Consider the following 20,446-nt stretch of genomic DNA (forward strand, 5'->3'; position numbering starts at 1 on the left):
TGGCTTGGCAGCCAATTGAATTCTGGAGCAAATACTCTGAGAAAATTTACCTTGCTTTTATCATTCCTGTTTTTAAAGGCATTTCTGGAAGAGCATTTCATATTCTTCATATGCCCATGCCATTTCCAATGCAGGCTTGGGCGTGTAAGTTACGAAAGATATTTTGGTGGTGAACCTGATATAGAATAGCATAGAACATAATAGAGTAGAACAGAGAAATTTCAGTTGGAAGAGACCCACAATGATCACATAGTCCAACTGCCTGATCAATTCAGGGCTGACCAAGTCAAAGCAAGTTATTAAGGACATGGTCTAAAAGCCTCTTAAACACTGACAGCTGAGGACATCAACCATCTCTCTAGGAAGCCTGTTCCAGCAATTGATCATCCTCTTGGTAAGGAAATGCTTCTTAATGTCCAGTCTAAACCTCCCCTGGTGCAGCTTGGAACCATTCTGATGTGTCCTGTCATTGGATACAACAGAGAAGAGATCAGCACCTTCCTCTGCCCTTCCCTTCCTCAGGGAGCAATGAGATTACCTGTTCTTTTCTCCAAACTATACAAGTCCAAAGTCCTTAGCAATTCTTCATAGGGCATTCCTTCCAGCCCTTTCATTAGCTTTGTTACCCACTGGGGCAGTGTGTTTGCAGCCAGAAACACAGGTTGAGAAAAGGAATCAGATGTTCTACCTCAGGATTACAGCAGACATACAAGACCTCGAGACTAGACAAAAGAGTTTGTGTTTGGTTTCTTGAAGCTAAGAGCACATGGGAGCCCTCTTACCCATCTCTGTCATTCTTGATTTGTGAGATCTCAGCTACCATGAGTCTAGTTCTTCCTAACACTGCTGTGAATCAGTCTTTACTGGCTTCATTGCAATAGAGGATATAGTGATTCCAAATTTAAGCTGGAGAAATGAAAAAGGTAGTATGTTTTATGTGCACATATACATGCTAAGTTAGCCAGAATTGCCTGTCCTTTGTGTTCTCCTCCCATCCTTTCAGAATTGAACAAAATATTGGAACATGTTGTTTTGTAATATATTGCCAAGCAATATGATGTTTGCCACTTTCCCCACAGTTTTTGCGCTGTTCATAACAGTGTTCCTTCTTGCTTTTCTTTGGGCAAGCTGATGAGAGAAGAAAGAAGGATAATGCTTTCCATAAGCAAGTTTTGAGTCATTTTTACAGCTGGGTTTAATTTCTGCAGTCAAAGTATCCCAGCTCTTGGGCTCTGGTGAATGTCAGTGCTTTCACAGAAGAGGTTGAGCAAGATGCACGGAAAGTTTTTGAGACTGGGATAACAGCCAACTATATTAACATCAAGCTAAATAGCCAACATTTTACATTAATTTTCTAGACTGTGAACTGTGCTGGTTCTCAGGTGGATGCACTTAGGTCCCACTCAGCTTCCCCAGTGCGAGACAGCAAGCTGTAACAAGAAGAAGAGCAAAGATTATAAAGAGCCAGAAGCAGTAACCCCTTCAGTGAGGCCTCACATTCACAAAGAGTTAAGCCAGGGCACATCATTAACCTTTACAGAATCTTCAGGTTCCTCTAAATTTGTTATTCTGCTTCAAATGTAATTGTGTGATGACAAAAGTGAGGAGAATTTACAAAGTTACCTTTTGTCAGGAGAGAAATTAAATTACTATATGACAACTCCCAGACTGTTACAGTGCAAAGGGAAATGGGTAAATTTAAACTATCTTCAGTATAAATTAGTTCCTTAGCTTGTGAAGGTTTCAATCCACTACTACATAGTTTTAGTGTTAAGTGTATTTAAAAGTTACTCAGTTTTAACAATCCAGTTTTATTCTCCCAAAGCTCTGATAGCAGAGGTAACAGTTCTCTGTCTGTTGGTGCCTATTTTTGGCTCTTGGCTGTCCAGGTTTGGCAATCCTGTCTGCTGAATGATGAATGCTTTTACCAGCTTAAACCTGCAAGAGAAAATAGACACAAAGAAACTTATAAAGAATTGGCTGCATCTTTTTATTTGTTTGCAGTCCTCTCCTCTTTCAGTCTATCCCTTCAAGAACTGTGCTGTGGTTGGAAATGGAGGCATTCTGAAAAATTCCAGCTGTGGAGCTGAAATCGATAGTTCTGACTTTGTGTTCAGGTGAGAGCTGCTTCATCTTCCTGAAGTGCATCCAACATTCTGAAAACTTGGCAGGATTGGAAGTGTGCCAGTGCCAGTAGCAATGTAGCTATGAGGAAGATCTTGACAATTCTTTATTTCTGCCTCTTTAAAGATACTTCTGCTTTGTAGTTTTCAAAATGCTGCTTTCTAATTTAAAGAGTAGGCTGGATGATGCATGTGTGATCTGTCATTGCTAAGTCACCTTGCAGTGTTGTGAAATGTGATTATCTGAGAACCTGACATTTCTGGTCATTTAAGATCCTTTAGGAGGCTGGTATTAAATGTCACACGTGTATTTGGTTTATAAGGTGTTTACTTAGCCATAGTTTGGCTCACCTATGTAGCTACTTAATTGCCCCGATATTTGTTTCATCTATTACTCATTTAAAAAATAAAGCATCTATTTAAGTAGTGTTTTTAATTTCCCTGGATAGACTGGGAGAAAACCAGGTGTACCCTGAGTGTAATTTTGTCTAGTCTTTCAGTATGTGACTCACAGTCTGTAGTTCATGCAAAGAAACACAGTAACAGAGGAAAGTTTCTTTTCTCAGTGATGTCTAATCACACAGCATGCTGGATTTTGTTTCCTTTTCTTACTTATTTCCTAATATTTGGACTGTTGAAAATCTTAACAAAAAAAAAAAAATCTTTCCAGTTAGATAACTGCTTTAATAAAAATGGGAAGTCTCTCTACTAAGATGCTAAACTTACTAAGTGACTGAATTTTAAAATATGCTTTCTTTACATTTTACAGAAATCATGGTTTCTGCAATAGGGCAAGTTATGCTGTTGTTACAAGACATAGGAGAAGACTTTGAGCAGAAATGCATTGTTTAGCAGCTAGCATAGGGCATTCATAGGCTGGTTCCTCCTGGGATTTTGACTGTGCTCCTGGTTTGTGATAGGATTTATGAAAATGAGCTCACTGTGCCCTATTTTAACCATCTGTACAGTAGATTAAATATCTTTACTAGAAGTGCTGTAAGCCTTATTTAATACTTGTAAAGTGCGTAGACATCCCTGAGAGCTGACGTGAAAGTGTCATTGCACAAGAGAGGAATTTGCAAAAAAAACTGTAAAGCATTTATGGTGCACATCTGTTTAAGCAAATGTTTCTTAATTTCAGGTGTAACCTCCCTCCAACCACAGGAAACATTAGCAAAGATGTTGGCAATAAAACAAACCTGGTGACTGTTAATCCGAGTATCATAGCTCAGAAGTGAGTACTCCTGCAAATCTGTTTCTGTGCAGTGGTATATAATTGTTTGTCATGATTTAGATTTTCATGGAAATCCATGCATGGAGAGCAGTGCATGCAGATTACCTCATTAAGCCTTAGTTTCCATGTAAAATATGTACTAGTCTAAATGGAAATCTTCTAAACCTGGCCTTTTTTGTATCATAAAGGAGTCAGCAATACCCAGATTAGCAAGAGCCTTGGCTGATACTAGTCAACAATTTATGGCAGAGTAAAATTGGAGATTGTAAGCCCAAGCCTCTTCTTTTCCCTCCATGACCCTTAAGACCCCAAGCATTTAGAAAGGAATTGTAATCATAAATCAGGAAAGCCTGGAAATGTGTGTCTGACTCTATCAGCAGCACTGTGAGCACATGTTCTTAGGTGATGTGCTTAGTGGCTGTTCTGATGAAGGCTATTTCCTGAATGGAGGCCCAGTTTCTGTAATCCATTTCTTCAATCCATATGAAAGCTGCTTGCTCACACACTTTTTTTCTTAGCAGAGATGGGGTTTTTTTCACGTTCTTGATGAAAAGAAAATCTAATAAGGCCAGCCTGACTAATCTGACATCTTCAGCAGGCTGGAACTGAAGCTTATCTATGAAAAGGACTGCTGTGCCATGTTATTTATTGCTAGCTAATCTCACTGTATCTTATTGTCTGTCATAACTGTATTGTCAAAAAAACAACATAAGGCAAAGCTTTTTTTTTTCCTCCTTGAAAAACTACAGTGAGTATATAGAAATTACTAACAGGAATTTCTTCATTGATTCAGGGATAAAACTTCATTTTTTGCAATGAGTACTAACTATGTTAATGCTTACCCAACCCTTTTTTGACTTTAATCAAGATGAATTATTCTTCTCCAAAATTAGATTTAGTTCATTGATGTTAGTGGGGCTGCACAATGATAAGAGGAAGGGAAATTGTCCAATGACTCAGCATCCCTGGTGATGTCTGACCTGATCCACAATTTTTCTGGGCTTATTCGAAGTGTTCTGCCACAGCTGCACTCATTTGTTAAGCAAATCAAGTCACACTAGGGTTAATAGGAGTTACACTGAAGGAAATGGGAGATAAACCGGTGGGAGGATTGAGTGAGAGTATAAGAGGACTTTATGAATTTTTAAAAAATTTATTTAAATATTCAGAAAGAACTGTAAATGCTTTTGAAGAAGAAGCAGGAAACAACTTGGTACCATTTAGCAGAACCAAATTTGTTTCTTCTCTCAGAAGACCTATACTGACATTATTTCCTGTAATTTCTAATTCTTTATTTGCATACTGGCTTAGTCTGATAGTTTTGTTAAGGTTAATCAGCTTCTGAACTGTGTTTGTCAGGGTGTGAAATGTAGGTGAACTCTCTTGGAGAAAAGCACATTTCTTATGTGTCCTAATTGAACTGGGCTACACTTGTTATAGTGGTAGAGCTGGAAAGGAGATCGAGACAGTGTTGAGTTGTCCAGGTTTCTAGCTAAGGAAGAATGCAGATTTGAATTCTGTCTGGAGGCTCAGTCCTTTACACTGAGTAAAACCAGAGAAAATTTTTGTAGTGGAGGCCAGAAATTCACCTTTCATCCACTTATCCTAGACATAGGCTCAGGCACTTCTTGTTTGTTTTGGCTATGTGACTCTTGCATGCACAGAGGTTCAGAGTCAATAGCAGGGCCTGAGTCTCTCTCATTCATTTTGTTTCAGAGTTTGGTAGTAATGGCACTTTTCTGGGAAGCAGAAGCTGTAAGTTTAAACCCCTTCAGATTGAGAAGGGGCATATCACTCCTTGCACTAATTTAATTGTGCAAGAGGTAACCCTTCCATGGATGTTTTGAATGGAAATGGCAGCGGCTGCTGTCCTCTGTCTTGAAGTGCTGCATGAAAAGAGGCTTTGAATGTACTCAATTTGTGAAGAGAAATTAAACCAGTTTTTCTAGCTTCTGCTGGAGCCATTTATAAAACGTGCACTCTGATAGCCTTTAAAAGGTGAAAATACACTGCTCAAATAGACAACTACCTGCAAAGGAGGCCTCAGTGCTTTGAGTCCCAAATAGGCTGGAAGCTCCATATGTTTAGGTGATTCAGAAAAGTCGGATCTATAGGGGACATGAGTTGAGTGACCCCCTTGCTTGCCTCACTTCTAAGATAACTTGGGAATTTCACTAGTCAGTATTTGGGAGCACAGAATTATGCAGTGGTGAGAACTAAGTCTCTTTGCTCTTTGTTGGGGACTGAAAGCATCTGAGAATAAATCCTCTCCATTTGTGAAGTTAGAGCTCTAAGTTGTTACAGATGTCCATGTGTTCCCTTTGTAGTTGAAGGAGATAAACAGGGATGCCTATATTTTTAGCTATTTTAAAAGTATATCCTGCACTTGAGCACACACTAATCTTTGACACTCCAAGTCTGCTCACATGCATCCTTGGATTTCCACACAGGGCAGACACAGAGATTTTGAAGAGAGATTTTTGTATATCTGTTGATGTAAGAAACACATTTCAAAAACACATACAGTATATATTGTAGTGTGTGTATTTTTAAATAAAGTATGAGCACAATATTTTTTTTGCATTCTTCTTAATTTCTTTGATTCATGAGTTCTGTAAACATGTCCTAGTCTCATTAGCAGTGAATTTGATCTGCTTCAGTATCTCCTTTGTTACCAGTTCAATCCTATATAGTGTGTTCTTATTATACAACAGTCAGATTTCCGTAGCTGCACATATGACAACTCATAATAGGATGATATAAATTTGCAGTGTAGACAAGCTGAACTGCTGCAGCAGAGTTCATAATGCATCTTTGAAAGTGCAGTTGTGCTGTTCCAGTCTGTAATGCTTGTATCAATACTGCATTTCGTTCCTAAAATTTTGTACTTTGCAGATACAACAAGCTAAATGAAAAGAAGACAGAATTTCTGGAAAACATTGCGGTCTATGGAGATGCTTTCCTTTTACTGCCAGCATTTTCCTTCAGAAGCAACACAGCTACTTCTTTTAAAGTATACCACACTCTGAAAGAGTTCAAAGCTACCCAAAGGGCAATATTTTTTCACCCCACTTATCTGAGAAGTCTTGCCCAGTTCTGGAGAACTAAGGGTGTGAAAGCCTACCGGTTGTCATCTGGTTTTATGATCACTAGTGCTGCCCTTGAGCTGTGTGAGAATGTGAAGCTCTATGGCTTCTGGCCTTTCTCAAAATCCACAGAGAAGATGCCAATCAGCCACCACTATTACGATAACCAGCTGCCTAAGCCTGGTTTCCATGCAATGCCCAAAGAATACAACCAGATCCTTCAGCTTCATGGCAAAGGCATTTTGAAGTTACAATTTGGTAAATGTGAATCAGACTAAAAAGGTAGGTCCCATTCTTACCACATGAAATGTCTTTAATTCACTAATGTGCCAAGGGAAAACTTGTTTTACAGTGTTTTACAGTCAGTTCATCCTTAGAGAGACATTTCTAACTTACACTCAATGAAAATTGTATTCCTAAATAAATAAAAGCCTGGATCTTTATGAATAAATATGTATCACAGAGTTGAGAAATGTTTTCTAATTGTGAATATTAGATGGTGAGCATAGCTAAGTACAAATTATCCCCATAAACCATAGTCAATCAGAAGTGTCTCCTTATCTCAGATACATGTCTCTGCCAGCTTATGTTTGGTTTGGTATCAGCCTCCTTTAAGAATTGCTTTATTTAAGGCATTCACACATTGTGATGTCCAGAAGGAGACACCTAATCCTGGCACAGCCTTTCCAGGTGTGTGCAGAGAGCAGAGTAAGAATGAGGGTTGTTCCACGAAGGGCAAGCCTGCATCTATAGCCTGGTTGCCTCTTGCTAGGTAAAGATTCGAGCAGTGAGGGAGCTGCCATACACTACAGTACATCTTGCTGAGTATTTCACCTTGAGGTAGCTCAGAATCTGGGAGTTTCAAATATAGGATGAAGTGTCATTCCTTTTCCTCTGTTCTTTCTGGCCCAACCCCTTGGACCTGTACCTTCTGTGTATTGCCTCAGAGAAATGCAGCACACTCTGGCCTCTGACCTTGAGCCAATTTGCTGTGTACACACTAGAGATGACTGAAAAGATTTGTCTGCATGTTTTCAATCTTGATTTGCCCTGTTGACAAAGTAAGACCAATTTGTAGAAATACTTCTTCATCTTTTAAGCTAGTTCAGAAATTCCTGAGTTCATAATACTGTTGTCAGAGTCTCCTTTCAAAGAACTCTATTTTTCCAGGGGGTTCAAGTAAGTATAATAGTAAGTGAAGTGTACAGTAGAACTGTCATTGTATACTATGTACTTTAATTGGACTGATGTAATCTCATGACTGTATTACTCAAGTTAAATAAATAGCATCATCTTGTTCAAGCCAGAAATTACAAGCTTAAAAGCTAAGGGCACTTTTCTTCTGGCTAGGTTCTGAAATGTATTTGAAAATATCCTTTGTTGATATTTAGAAAACATGTTGTCAAAGATACATTCACACTTAGCATATCATCAGAGAATGCTGTTTTAAAATAGCATATTGTTAGTACCAGGAAGGCACAATTTTATTCTGTTTCAAGGGGAGTTTTAAGAAATAGAAAAATTAATGGCTTTCAGATTATTAGAATAATATAAAACCTGTGAGAAGGGACCTAGAATCCATATAGTGAATCCATTCTCCTAGTCCATGGCAGGAGATTACCTAGGAGGAGTTGAATTGTATATTTATGCAGTTTCATGTGACTAAGGTATGCTTTTTTTGCTTGTAAAAGTTTGCAGCTTATTGGAAAGGTTAAGAAATACATAATGTTTTATTTTTTAGTGGCTAAGCTGTTTATATGCAGCAGTTTCCATTGTATTTGTTATTCCTATAATATAAATCATTGGAGACATACTGTGTAATTTTAATTGTAGTAACTACACGAGCTAAGAAAATGAAAGGCAGCTCCTTAGAAATATTTACTCTAGAGAGAAGCAGATAGAAGCCACAAAAATATTTAAGTATCTGAATGTGTTAATTAAATGCTGTCCATGCTTGACAGACTGAAAATCACTTGTGGCCAAATTTTCCAAATAAGCTGTAAAGAAAAAATATACACTAGAAGAATAAGTTGTGCTGCCCTAATTTACACCTATATTTAAAAAGAGAAAACCAAAGAAATGCTTTCAGTATGACCTACCATTCTGCTAGTATTATCAACTATTACAGATAAGTGAAATTCTATAGTGAGTATATTTTATTGGAGATGACCTTTTGTAAAAATTGAACAATCTCCTTTCTTTTTCCAATTTCCATTTTATGTTCTTCTCCATGCTCTGTGTTCTTCCCTCTTAGTGGGTACCTGGAGGTTCCTTACACCTGTGGGTGCCCACAGAAGGCTCAGGCAGAATCTTCTACATACATTACTGGACACAAAAGTTTGCTGCTGTAAATGAGAAGTGAAGGAAGCTTCTCTGCTGGGAGCACCCATAGGGACAGTATAATTGCATCTCAATGAATCATTTTTGGCAATTTTGCTCCTAAACACCATCCTTGCCATTGGAAAGGTGAATTTTTCTTATTGGATAGAGAGAATTGTCAGATATGAGAGCCCTGTAGAGTCCCACAATGTGGGGAATCTTGCCTTAATATCCTCTCCTGTACCTTTATGATTATGTTCAACAGACATGTACAGGTTTTCACTAAAGTTGGTGCCCACCTATCACAGAAGGTCAAACAGGAAATGCAGCAACAGCAAAATCTTGAAATATAGTTCATTATCTTTATTATTTTGTGTTAGATTACCAAATCATTTTTGCTATGGCTTTGCAGCTGAAGGAAGTCTTATTTGTTCATTGGTTTAACCTGATAAGCCTGAAGGGCATGTCATTAGCTTCAAGTAAACGTAGGTTCAAGGAGGGTAAATGATTCATATTTAAAAATAGAAAAAAAAGTCTGATTAGAAAAATTTTCAGATGATAAATTAATCAGACTGGCATAAATTTGACTGCCCAGAAGCCTGGTTAAAATGCAAATTTTTTCTGACCCAGAATCCATCAGGTTTTCTGTTTGCTAGGAAAAGACAGCAGGGCAGATGAGTATGTGTTGCTTTGACATACAAAACAGTCACATTAAGCATCTGCTCAGAGGAGTCAGTCAACACAAAAAAAAACACAGAAAGGAAGAATGAAACTGAGACTCTGAACCTGGGGAAGAAAATAGTGCTCAATTGTCTGAGCAGAAGGACTGAAGGAGGAGAACTTGAGCAGAGGTGTGCTGGTGGTTAGGAAGTAAGATCTGCTAAACTCTCCACTGTGTATCTCACCTGGAAAGTAAAAAGTAGGTATGAGTTTTTTAACTCCAAGCAAAGGATTAAATGTGATCTATTTCTGACAGACAGCAGCAGTGACTCCCTCCACTCAAGGTGGAGCTGCCAGAGCAGAATCCTGACAAGCAGGGGGATACCTGCTTATTTTCTCAGGAACTAACATCAAAAAGAATAATTTTTTCCAAGTTCTGTCAGCATGTGATATTTTTTTAATCTTGAAATTTGCTGCAATCCAAGTAAATGATAAATACGGTTACACATAACCTATTTATAACTGTAGAATGCCAATATGAGCTTAAATTCTGTTGGAATTCTTTTATGCTTGTGGTGTCCCAGTGTAGCTAGAGAAATAAGAACTAACCCACTGTTCACTTTTAATTACCTTGAGCAAAATGATACCACATTTTGAAATAAGGACACCTCTGGATTCCTGTCAGGCAGCCAAATTGCAGACTATTCTTGACTTGGGCAAATATTGTCCAATGTGAAATTATTAGATATTGAAAGAAAGGTTTTCTGACTTAGAACCCCTGCAGTACAGCTTTTAAGTGCACACTTTGCTCATGCATTCAATGAATTAAATTTACATGTTAAGAATAATGTCAGTAATGAAATAAGTGGAGATAAATTGTTTCTGGTTTAATTAAAACCTACCAGAATAGAAAAGTATAGATTAAATCAAATTAGAATTTATGTTAAGATTTCAGTTCAAATGAAGAAGTATTTACATATTTGGAAGGGTTTTGTTTTGGTTTTCCACAGCACAACTATCTTGTTGAAGAAACAGAATAATTGCAATCTCTGGCGATTTCAAAATATGAGTAAGATAATATAATTTAGAACATATCCATATTCAAATTCGAAATGGATGTGCCCCATGAAGATACTGGCTAGACCTAGCCTTGGTTAGCTTAGGAATCCCAAAGAGTGTAGAGCAGGTGGGGTAAGCATGAGCAGTTCTGAGGGTGTTCAAATGAAGAAGTCCTCCTTTAGAAAGAGCAGGTGCTCCAGTTAGACCAGGCACGAGCATTCCAGCTTAGCCAGGAGAATTCTGAGAGCCCGTGATTCTGTAAAATAGATCTCACAGACTCACAGCCTGGAATGCAGATGAAAAGCTGATGCAGAAAGTGCAATGCATACACAGAAGACTAAACTATTGGTTTATTTCAAGAATAACAAGCAGTTTTTCTACTATACAAGAAATATCAATAACATATTTTATTGTTTTAATTTCAGGGTGATGATCCTAAGGAGACAATTTGTGTGTATCTCAGCAGTTCGGTGTTGGATTTGATCTGATTTGATTTTGTGAGCATTAAACTGCATTATTACAGTAGAGAAATATTTTGCACTTGGGGAGAAAAGAGAGTGATTTTTTCACACAGTGACTGCTACATTTACAAATTTTGAGTGATCATTTTTTAAAATACAAAGTAACAATTATGTGGAAAATTCTGAAACTCCTTTCTGCTGGTCTAATGGTAGCAAAGCACAATCTCAGGATGGTGGCAATATGTGACATTCATCATGTTTTGTTTCTTAGAGGACCATTAAAATATTTTGACATAAAATCTCTGGTTTTGTTGATATCACATATTATAGGCAATAGTCTCTGCATGAATTGGCAGTGAACGTTTTCAATTAAGAACTTCATCCTGTAAATACTGGCATTTGTCTGCATGAGAGAAGTGATGAGAAGAGCTGCAGAGGAGTAATTAATTCAGAGCCATGTCAGTCTTAGTTTGTCCCGGGGTGCACAGATGAGAAAATCCCTCAGGTCAGAGGTAGTTAAGTGGTTTATGGGCTTTCGTTTTGTGGGCATAAGTAGTGCTGTGGATTTAATGGGCTTTCCTTTTGTGAGCAGTAGATGATGCTGTGGATTTAATGGGATCACTCATATGAGTGATGTTAATTCTGAGAACAAGTGTATGAAGGACTGGAGCTTTACAATTATTTATAAACCACTCTACTTGCTTGTGTTCCTGCCTAAAGTCCAGTTCAGCCCTGAATGAGGACCATGAACCTGGTTCTGCACTACAATCCCCAGAGTCCTGGTAGGGCATGACTTTGCACACATTCTTGCTCTTCCAGCTCTGTGTCTTGGCTGATACATGAGATGGAATTTCCATCAGAAAGGTGATAGGTCCCAAGCCTATAATTCAATTTCTTTTCATGTAATATATCTTGTATTCATATGTGACTGCAGATAATGAAACTGCACTAAGCATTATTAGAAGAATGTTCCTCTTACCATCAACCCCAAACTCTTCTACACCAGGGTATATGAGAAAACTGACTACATTCCCCTAATTTATAGCCTGTGTAGTTCTTTAAGTTTTCCATATGGTCCAAGAATACATGTGGAACAACATCCTGCAGCAAAAGAAAGTGAAAAATCAGCCCAGTGGAAAGAACCACTTTAACATATACAGGAGCTTTGACAAGAAGTTGTACCCTAGCTTTTACTGCCTGTAGCTTATATGTTCTACTGCAGAAAAAACCTCCCAAGCAAGCAAACAAAATTTAAAATTTTTAATAACTAGATTCTGTTAAGAATTTCCCTAACTCTTTTGAGAGTCCTTTGAATGGTCAGTTCAAAGATAAAGTGTCCTTCTTTTACAGTCAGATACTATCAGGTATTCTATTTATTAAAATTCCTTTTTCTACTGCAGCATTAAATCCCAAATCAACTGATTTAAAGAGCATTCAGTATTCCACTCTTTGAGGATTATATCTGCAGAACAAAATTTCAACTTAATTGAATTGGACCTTATGAAATAAAGTTCAGAAAAGCCTTTTAAATGTATACTTCATAAGAGCATTACTGTATGTAATATTTGAAAGCCTACCTTGCAGCAGTTTTATAATCACATAAACACTCCTGGAAGTATTAGAATCAATCATTATGGTTACAGGTCTGTTGATTGAGCATCTGGATTCATTTCCAGGATAATGATATCAGAATCCAATATTACCCTTACCCGAGCAGAAGTGTCCATAAATTCTGACTGCAAATATCAGCAATAAGGTTCATTTTTGAAAATAAGGGGTTTTAAAAAATACATAGTGCTTTGGGGCAATAACTGATGCCACTAATATACATGTGGACCTCTGAGTGTCAGTAGAGCCTTTAACAGGAACAAAGACAGCAGAACTGAGCTGATGACTCCATCTGCATTTACCAGCTGGTAACTGGAAGAGGGGAGCACAGGGGTTTGATTTACTCTGATTTGTTCCAGTTCCAGCACCACAATCCTCATTTTTTTCTTCCCCAGCAGTGAGATTTTTGCCATTTTCTGACCACAGGAATCTGCTGCTCATGTGCAGAGAGCTGGCTGCTGAAAGAACCTGCACCTATGTTACAAGTGTTATGGATGATTGCCTACTGCAACATCCTAGTTATAGATCAAAGAAAAATTTGCTCCCAAAAGAGCATCTTCTCTGCTATAACTCACTCATATGGAGTGTTTTTAATAGAAGCTGTGCAAAGAGATGTAGTTGTCCTTTGGGTGATGCAAACAGCTGAGGTTGAGGAGAACCTTGCTGCATTTCATCCAGACAAAGGCACACCTGTGTTCATGTAAGGACTGTAACTTATTCCAGTCTAATGTAGAGCAGTGAGGTGATCTTGGCTGTGTAGCAGCTTCATAGTTTGTCTTGGGGAAAATACATACATCTTTTACAGGTTCTTACATTATATCCAGAATAATTGCAAGTGCTCTATGTGAGATAATGCAAGATCATTCCTTGCACAGACTAAATTCAGTTAACTACTCAGCTTGAGTAAAGGGGCAAAACCTGGCTCGGTAGAAGATGGAGAGAGGAGAGAATGAAATTTATTTGCAGTGAAGAAGCAACTTTTTTCAAAAGCATTTGTTAGTTAGTATCATGTTGTGCTGTTTCAATGAATAAATGTAAACAGTGTACAGTGACACACCACAAAGAGCTGAAGTTACTGTGTGTCGGAACTATTTCTATGCAGCTTCATTACTTGAAACACACATGTATTAGTAACTGGAAAGATCATCAGAATACATTTTAAGAGATGTTTAGCCAAAAAGGAAATCTATTCTGGCTTCCTTGACAAAAAGAGGTCTTAACTGAAGGAATATGATGTAGCACTCACAATTGAGAGCAAATGGAAATTTCTGTAGTATGAACAGGCACTGACTTTTTAACACTGTTTCCAGAAAGTTTAAACTTGCCAATGACTTGAAGGCCTGATCTTCCACGCTCTCAAGGCTCTTAGTGATTTATGTAGAGCACAAGGCTGATAAGAATTGCTTGAAGGAATTGTTGACCTTTCCTACCCTTTCCTACAAATGCTTTTAACTCTCCATAGAATAAAAATATACTCAATTAGACTATATTATCTTAGATTAAGATCCTCAGGCTTTGGTCCAGACGTGAAGTCAGTATGAGACATTAGTTGCATCCACTTCACTCTCCAGGAGGGCAGACATTGCACTCAGCTTTATTATAGCTACTGGTGCTGTGTGCTGGATGGCTGGGTTGTGTTAATTCGGGCACAGCCTGGGCAAGTTAATAGTGGCATTTTTGCAGAACAGGGTACCATCAGATTGATCAAGATTTGCTGAAGTACACTCACTGTGGGAAATTATGTTTTCTTGGGTAGCTGAATACATTATTTCTCATTTATTTTACACCTGTGCCAGGTTAGTAATAATAAATGTATTTTGTACCTGGCTGGGAGTGTTTAGGACACTTTTGCAAGACTGAGTCAGCATCAATTTGGATTAAGAATTCTTGACCAAAGGTTAGTAAGGACCTTTCAATTCCCTCTATTTCACATCAGGAATATTCATTTTTAGGGTTTGTGGGCCTCCAATGCTGTCACATGCTGTGGAATGAATATTGAGATTAAATAGTTTTCTAAAGATAGAAACACTGACAGTGTGCTAATATTTCCACTGTACCTTTGCAGAAGCTGACAGTGTCCTTGCACGACTGCATCACAGCACCAATAGATTAAAGCCTGCCTGGCTGCTTTTATTCCTTTTTCTCCTCTGAATCTCTAGTTGCATTTTCCTTCAGGATCCAGTGCTGCCTTGAGTTGGTTATTTGCCTTTACCCTGTGGAGTGCTATGCAGGCCTGTTTAGTGTCTGTTGGGGAGTTTGTGTGACTGTGAATCAAACATTGCTGTGCTTGAGCATATGAAATATGCTGTAAATGACTGGGTTTACACCTCAAGGAAGGCAGCTTGGTGTAATATTCACGTTGCCTAACTGGAGGTGCTAAAGTTGGTCTGTAGCTCCATGGTGACTCAAGCGGGAATGGCTGCAAGGTCCAGTCCCTGTTCTGTGCTGCACCCCTCCCTTCATGCCATGTCTGGCCTTGGCCTGTCCCACACCGAGCTGTTTTGGCACACTGAGGTGGCAAAACCCTGCCTTGGCAACAGAATGAGAAAATTGGTTCATGCCAAGAGATGGAAACTTCACAGTCAAAGCAAAGGAGGGGGTAAGACCATGCAGGTGGCATTGCAGGGACATAACAGGTGCCTTTTGTTATCTGACAGCTGTTGGACAGACCCAGTGGTCTCCTGAAAGCTTGACCAAGTTCAGAAGGTAACATCTCCAAGGGTCTGCCTGCTCAGAAGGGAGAGATGGGTCACTGCAAGAGGGATTGGCAGCATGGCAGCTGTTCCATGGGCCAGAGCCCATCTCTCCCTATGGTGCCAGAAGGTGCTTAAGGCATCTACACTAAGAACTCTAGATGCCTACACTGCTGATTATTGCTCACCCTTGTCTCTTTCCCATTACAGTCAGTTTAACAAGCTGGTGACACCAGCAGATTCAAAAATGAGATGTAGAAAAAATTCTCAGTTCACTGATGGTAAACTTGCATAAACTTGCTTGTTATTCAGCACTCCTTTGCTTTCAGCCTCTTCTAATCCCAGCATCTAAAACAGCATCTGCAGAGAACAGAAGTGAATGAGGCCTGAGGGGGTTGAGACCAGTTACTCTCACTTTGATTCTCTTTCCTTTGTGCAATAATGAGATGACTGACATACCACCATTTTTGAGAAAAGATGAAATTCTCTGTCTTGAGTGACTCAGGTAAAGAAACTAAATTATCTAGGTGACTTCTGATCTTCTGTGGATCTGTAAATTACTAGCAAAATATTCCTGTTGTTAGATATTAGTTGATTTTATTCAGTGCAAATGCCTGGATCAGTTAATTCTTCTGGATTAATTGAGCATGTACAACTTGAGCCTGCACAGACTCCATGGTGGAGCTTCAGCCTAACACAGCAATCTAGGTTTAGATCTATTTGACCTAGAGATCTTTTTTTGCCCTGTCACTTGTTCTGCTGTGACAAATTTGTGGAGGGAGGTCCTGAATATCCATGCAGTAGCTCCTCCAGGGATGCTCAGGTCCACAAAGCACACATCCACCTGTGTACAGGAATCTGTGAGATCAAACCCAAGGAATATTCTGTGGAGTACTTTATTCTGAAACAGCTCTATCTCAAATAGCTGATAGCCACTTGATGCATGCTTTGAAGCAGTAGATTTCTTACACATGAGCCTTTTCGTTAAACGTATCTCAGTTTAAAATATTCTGAGCCACGTACTTGTGGTACTTCAGCAGTAGATCTCTTTAATCTCTAGGTCTGCTAGCCAACAACAGTGACAAGGGGGCATGTAGCCCGCCTCTCTTTATTTTGAATTCTGTCATTCTAGGCAGGATCATCCTTCTCTGAGCTTCTAGACAGAAAAATTTCAAATGCTGCTAATCTCTCAGGGTACTCTGGGGAAATCCTTAAGGCTTGTCACCCACAGCATACAACAAGTGGGCAGATTTATATTTATTAACCTTTGTTCCAGATTTTCATAAAGTATTTAATTGGCTCGAAATTATCATTATGATCAAGTAGAGCAGAAACGCTCTGCAGCATGCCACTAAACAAAAGGACTATTGCTGTTATTTCATGGTCTCCTTTCATAAGGCACATTTCAGAATACCTTCCTATTCTGGGAACACGGCTCACCAGGGGAGAGACCCGGGGTTACTGGGTTACAGCTACAGGGGTAGCAGCCCGTCAGTGTGCTCTCAGTGTCGACATTCCAGCAGTGCAGCAAGAGCTTAACACGGTGGGAGTACATCAGGTTGAGTTTGCCATTGACCAAGGAGTCAGTGTAGTGCTGTGATGTGTGGTGATTGAGCTCACATCACTGCCCTCGGGTGGCAGGTGCTGGCAGATACTGGTTTAAGGATGAAAACAGTCTGGCTGTGAAATACAAGGAGTGGCATCCTCACGTTGCCATCAAAAAAACATTTAAGTCTATCTTTTGCTAAATCCTGACTACCTTAAGCAATACATCAGTATTTGTTGCTGCACCTGAAACTTCAGTGTCTTGTGTTTGTTTCATTCCTCTCTTCTCCAACAGGGAGAAAACTGCAAGGCATAATGGAAGTATTTAATGATCCTATCATGGTTTCAAGGCAAGAGCAAATCAGAATGAATCATGCAAATGGTTGTGACAGGATAGCCTATTGTCAGTATTGCTGGGTTTAAATTCCTCACTATTCACTTTAGTCCCTGACAAGAAGAGATTCTTTACAGCAAGTCTGTAGGCCAACAACATGCTAGGCTTCTCAGCTCTTAGCTTCGCTGTGAGATGTTTCCCTAAAACACATCCTCCTTGCTGTATTTATTGTCAGTGGTTGCAATACAAATCCATTCTTGAATTCTTGTGACATTGAAGTATAACAGCTGACATTTATACATTTTTATATGTACTATTTATATAGTGGCTTCATACGCATTTTTATGTTAATATTCTTGATATTCTTTTGAATACCTAATTAAAATTATTTTAAATATCCTTATTTTTTACCGCCACCAGTGTAAAGTGTGTGGGAAGTTACATAATGTCACCTAAAGCAAGAGTTATAGAAGCCAAAATAATTTTAAAGGTATTTGACTGATTTCTGGAGGAGTATTTTCATTAGTCTTTTGGACACTTGCATCTTAGATTTACCTTTCTAAGACCGGCCTGAGAGGCAACCTCTGCTTCTGATTTAGTTCAAGATCTGCAAGGGACAAAACATGTGAATGGAGAGGTCCTATACAGGGCTGCTCCTCAGGGATGGCAAACGTGTGGCTTTTCAGAGACTGGTCCATGTGTCAAAATGTAATAGCTTTTGCCCAGACGTTTCATTGTCTCTTAAAATGTGTATTGTTTGCATTCATTTCAGCTCCATTCTTTCCAATGCAATTGTCGAAGCAGAGCTTATTCCCCCGTGGAGCTGGTATAATTGTGCTTCTCCACATGCACCAAGCTCTCTAAAGCTGCTAGTGTAGGCTCTGCTACTGCTGTTCCAAAAAGGTTCCTCAAATTCTCTCAGTGCTGAACTTATTTATGTTTTCAGATGTGAACTTGATATTGTCTGAGTAGAATGTGTGCAGCATAATATAGAAATGTCTCTGCGCAGGGTTTAGGAGGAGGCAGGAGCCCCTCAGCTGTGTGTGTGCTTTTATTACAGAAAACCAAGATAAAGTTGTACTGTTGAGTCATCTGTTACAGCTGGTTTAATTTGTACTTTGTTTTCATGTTTTAAGTGCCTGATGATTTTTTTGTCAAGGAGGCAATGGTTTCACTGTTATAAGGCATACTTAGAATTCTGTACTTGTTACCTGTTCTGTAATAGAATATTTTTGCAATTTATGTTTGGAAATAAAGACTTATTAGGCATAATTGTGGTGGGCTTTTCTTTTGTGAATTCCTGAGACTAAACAACCAAAAATATGTTTCCTGAGGCAGCAGCATAGAAAATGCATTGGTCTGAATCCTCTAGAAAAGTATTAGCAACTGACAGTAGAAATGTAGACAGCTCCTTAAAGCTGTGCAAGAAAAAAAGCAAGCTGTGCTTAAAAACAAGTATAGGGGATTGGGGCACTGGTGCATGTGTAAATATCTGTTGCTTAAACGGTACCTTCAAGTGATTTCAGTCTTTTCTGTTCTTGAATAGCGACACAATTAACCATCTTATTTTGTTACTTCTAATGACTTGAAATACTTTCAAAAATCATTTATTGAAGAAACATCAAACATGGAAAGGACAAGTAAACACAATTGTTACCATCTTCCTCTGAAAATAGCTCTTAAATTTGAAAAATATCTCTAAAAACAACTATCTTCAAAAACAACGATTAATGAAAATGTTTAAAAAACAGATGCAAAAGTTTTTTTTATACAAAATAGTGACCAGGGGTACATGTCTGATAGATGTGTATCTAATAAATTACTATGCATATTTTAGTCACTTATGTTGGGGTTTTTTCTTAGTATAGGTTTTGGTCACATACAAAGATGCTTGTAGTGGATAAATTTCGAACAGATAAAGTTCAGAGAATGAATTTTCCCTCCAAGCATTTACTTTTTACTTTTGGGCAGAAGGCAATCCTAGAACTTCAGTGCTGCTTACTGTGACTTCTCCAAATAGAAGCTGACTGCCTCCTTAAATCAGGTCAAATATGTACATGCAGCTGTTTTGTGAGGAGGACTATTATCCTTTAGGGCCCTCTAGGGACTGAACTGCAATTGCCAAGTTTTATTGGAGACAGAACAGAGGTTTAGAACTGAAAGCTTTTATTTGGCCTCATGGACCATCAAGTGGCTTCTGCCTGAAGATAAAGATCTGGATCTTTGTATCCTACCTCTTTCTCATAGTGCATGAGTCTTTCACTGATGATCAGAACCAAAGGGTTTCTTTTGTTTGCTGTGCTAGCAGCTGGAATTGCATATATGAGTGATGCAGATGCAAATGTGTCCCCATAATTAATTAGAGCAGGTTCTAAATCAGAAGTGTGATTTCTGCTGAGGAAAGCGTTTTAGATAGAGCTTAGCTATCACAAATATTTATGAACAGCCAAATGTTGAAAGAGCAGCACTACCAGGTGATTCAGACTGCTTGGTGCAAGTACAGAATAACTGAGTGGAGCCCTAGACAAAGCATTGCTTTGTTGTTATCCTCTATTTAGAAGAGGAGCAGTCTGGGAAAAAGTCAGCTGGACAAGAGGAGAGTGGGAGGGTTGTGCACTGAGTCCCTGTCCCACAGTGTTTGTACCTCTGGATCACACCAAGCACAAACCATGCTCCTAGGGGCAGAGCACCTACCACCAGGATGGCACTCCTGCTGTGGGGAACACTTGGACACTGGTGTTAGAAGGGCTTTAGAAGGAATGTTTCCAGGAGTAATTACATGGTCCAAGACCAGGTTACGTTTTCCTCTTGCCTCTGTTAGGTAAAAAATGTCATGTGAAGGTTTTACAACATGAGGGCACTGGCTTAGTCCAGAAGAAGAGAATGACCAAAGTCCAGAAGCTAAAAGCCGTGGCAGTGGGCTAGGGAATCTGGAATCACAGCCACAGCCATAACCCAGCCAGCAGCTGAAAAAATACACAAATGGGCTAAGGAAGTGATCAGCATTTTAAAAGGTAAGGAGAGATTGCCTCCTTCTCAAAGATCCCAGTATGCCCATGTTCTGGTAACTAAATGTGCCTGAGTTTTGAGGTGCATGGTTAAGTTTTAGCTTGCCTCTTCCATCCTGTATCAAGTGTCTGTGTCATCCTCTCTCTGCACCAGAGCAAATTAATACTAAATAGGAATGTTAAGATCTCATGGCCACTGCAGACTGATAGATGGAACCATCTGGTTAATGGAGAGACCATAATGAAAGCATTAGTTCTTAAATATAGCATAGCTGATATTTTATCATGTAAGTGAAAAAAAAAGACACCCCAGTGA

The 20,446-nt window shown here is 38.9% G+C and overlaps 1 protein-coding gene across 3 annotated transcripts in view; it reads left to right on the top strand.

Moving 5' to 3' along the window:
- ST8SIA6 (ST8 alpha-N-acetyl-neuraminide alpha-2,8-sialyltransferase 6) overlaps nucleotides 1-18,394 on the top strand; it is a 44,782-nt gene extending 26,388 nt beyond the window's left edge. For all 3 annotated transcript variants that reach the window (XM_088161052.1, XM_088161046.1, XM_088161059.1), the window contains 4 exons: nucleotides 2,005-2,117; nucleotides 3,265-3,357; nucleotides 6,253-6,725; nucleotides 10,907-18,394. In XM_088161052.1, the coding sequence (XP_088017178.1) occupies nucleotides 2,005-2,117; nucleotides 3,265-3,357; nucleotides 6,253-6,721 (675 nt within the window). In that variant the 3' untranslated portion in view covers nucleotides 6,722-6,725; nucleotides 10,907-18,394. The remainder of the gene's footprint in view (nucleotides 1-2,004; nucleotides 2,118-3,264; nucleotides 3,358-6,252; nucleotides 6,726-10,906) is intronic.
- Nucleotides 18,395-20,446: the final 2,052 nt, after the last annotated feature.

Source organism: Sturnus vulgaris, chromosome 1, assembly GCF_052056855.1.
Source record: "Sturnus vulgaris isolate bStuVul1 chromosome 1, bStuVul1.hap1, whole genome shotgun sequence".
In the NCBI taxonomy this organism is placed as follows: Eukaryota; Metazoa; Chordata; class Aves; order Passeriformes; family Sturnidae; genus Sturnus; species Sturnus vulgaris.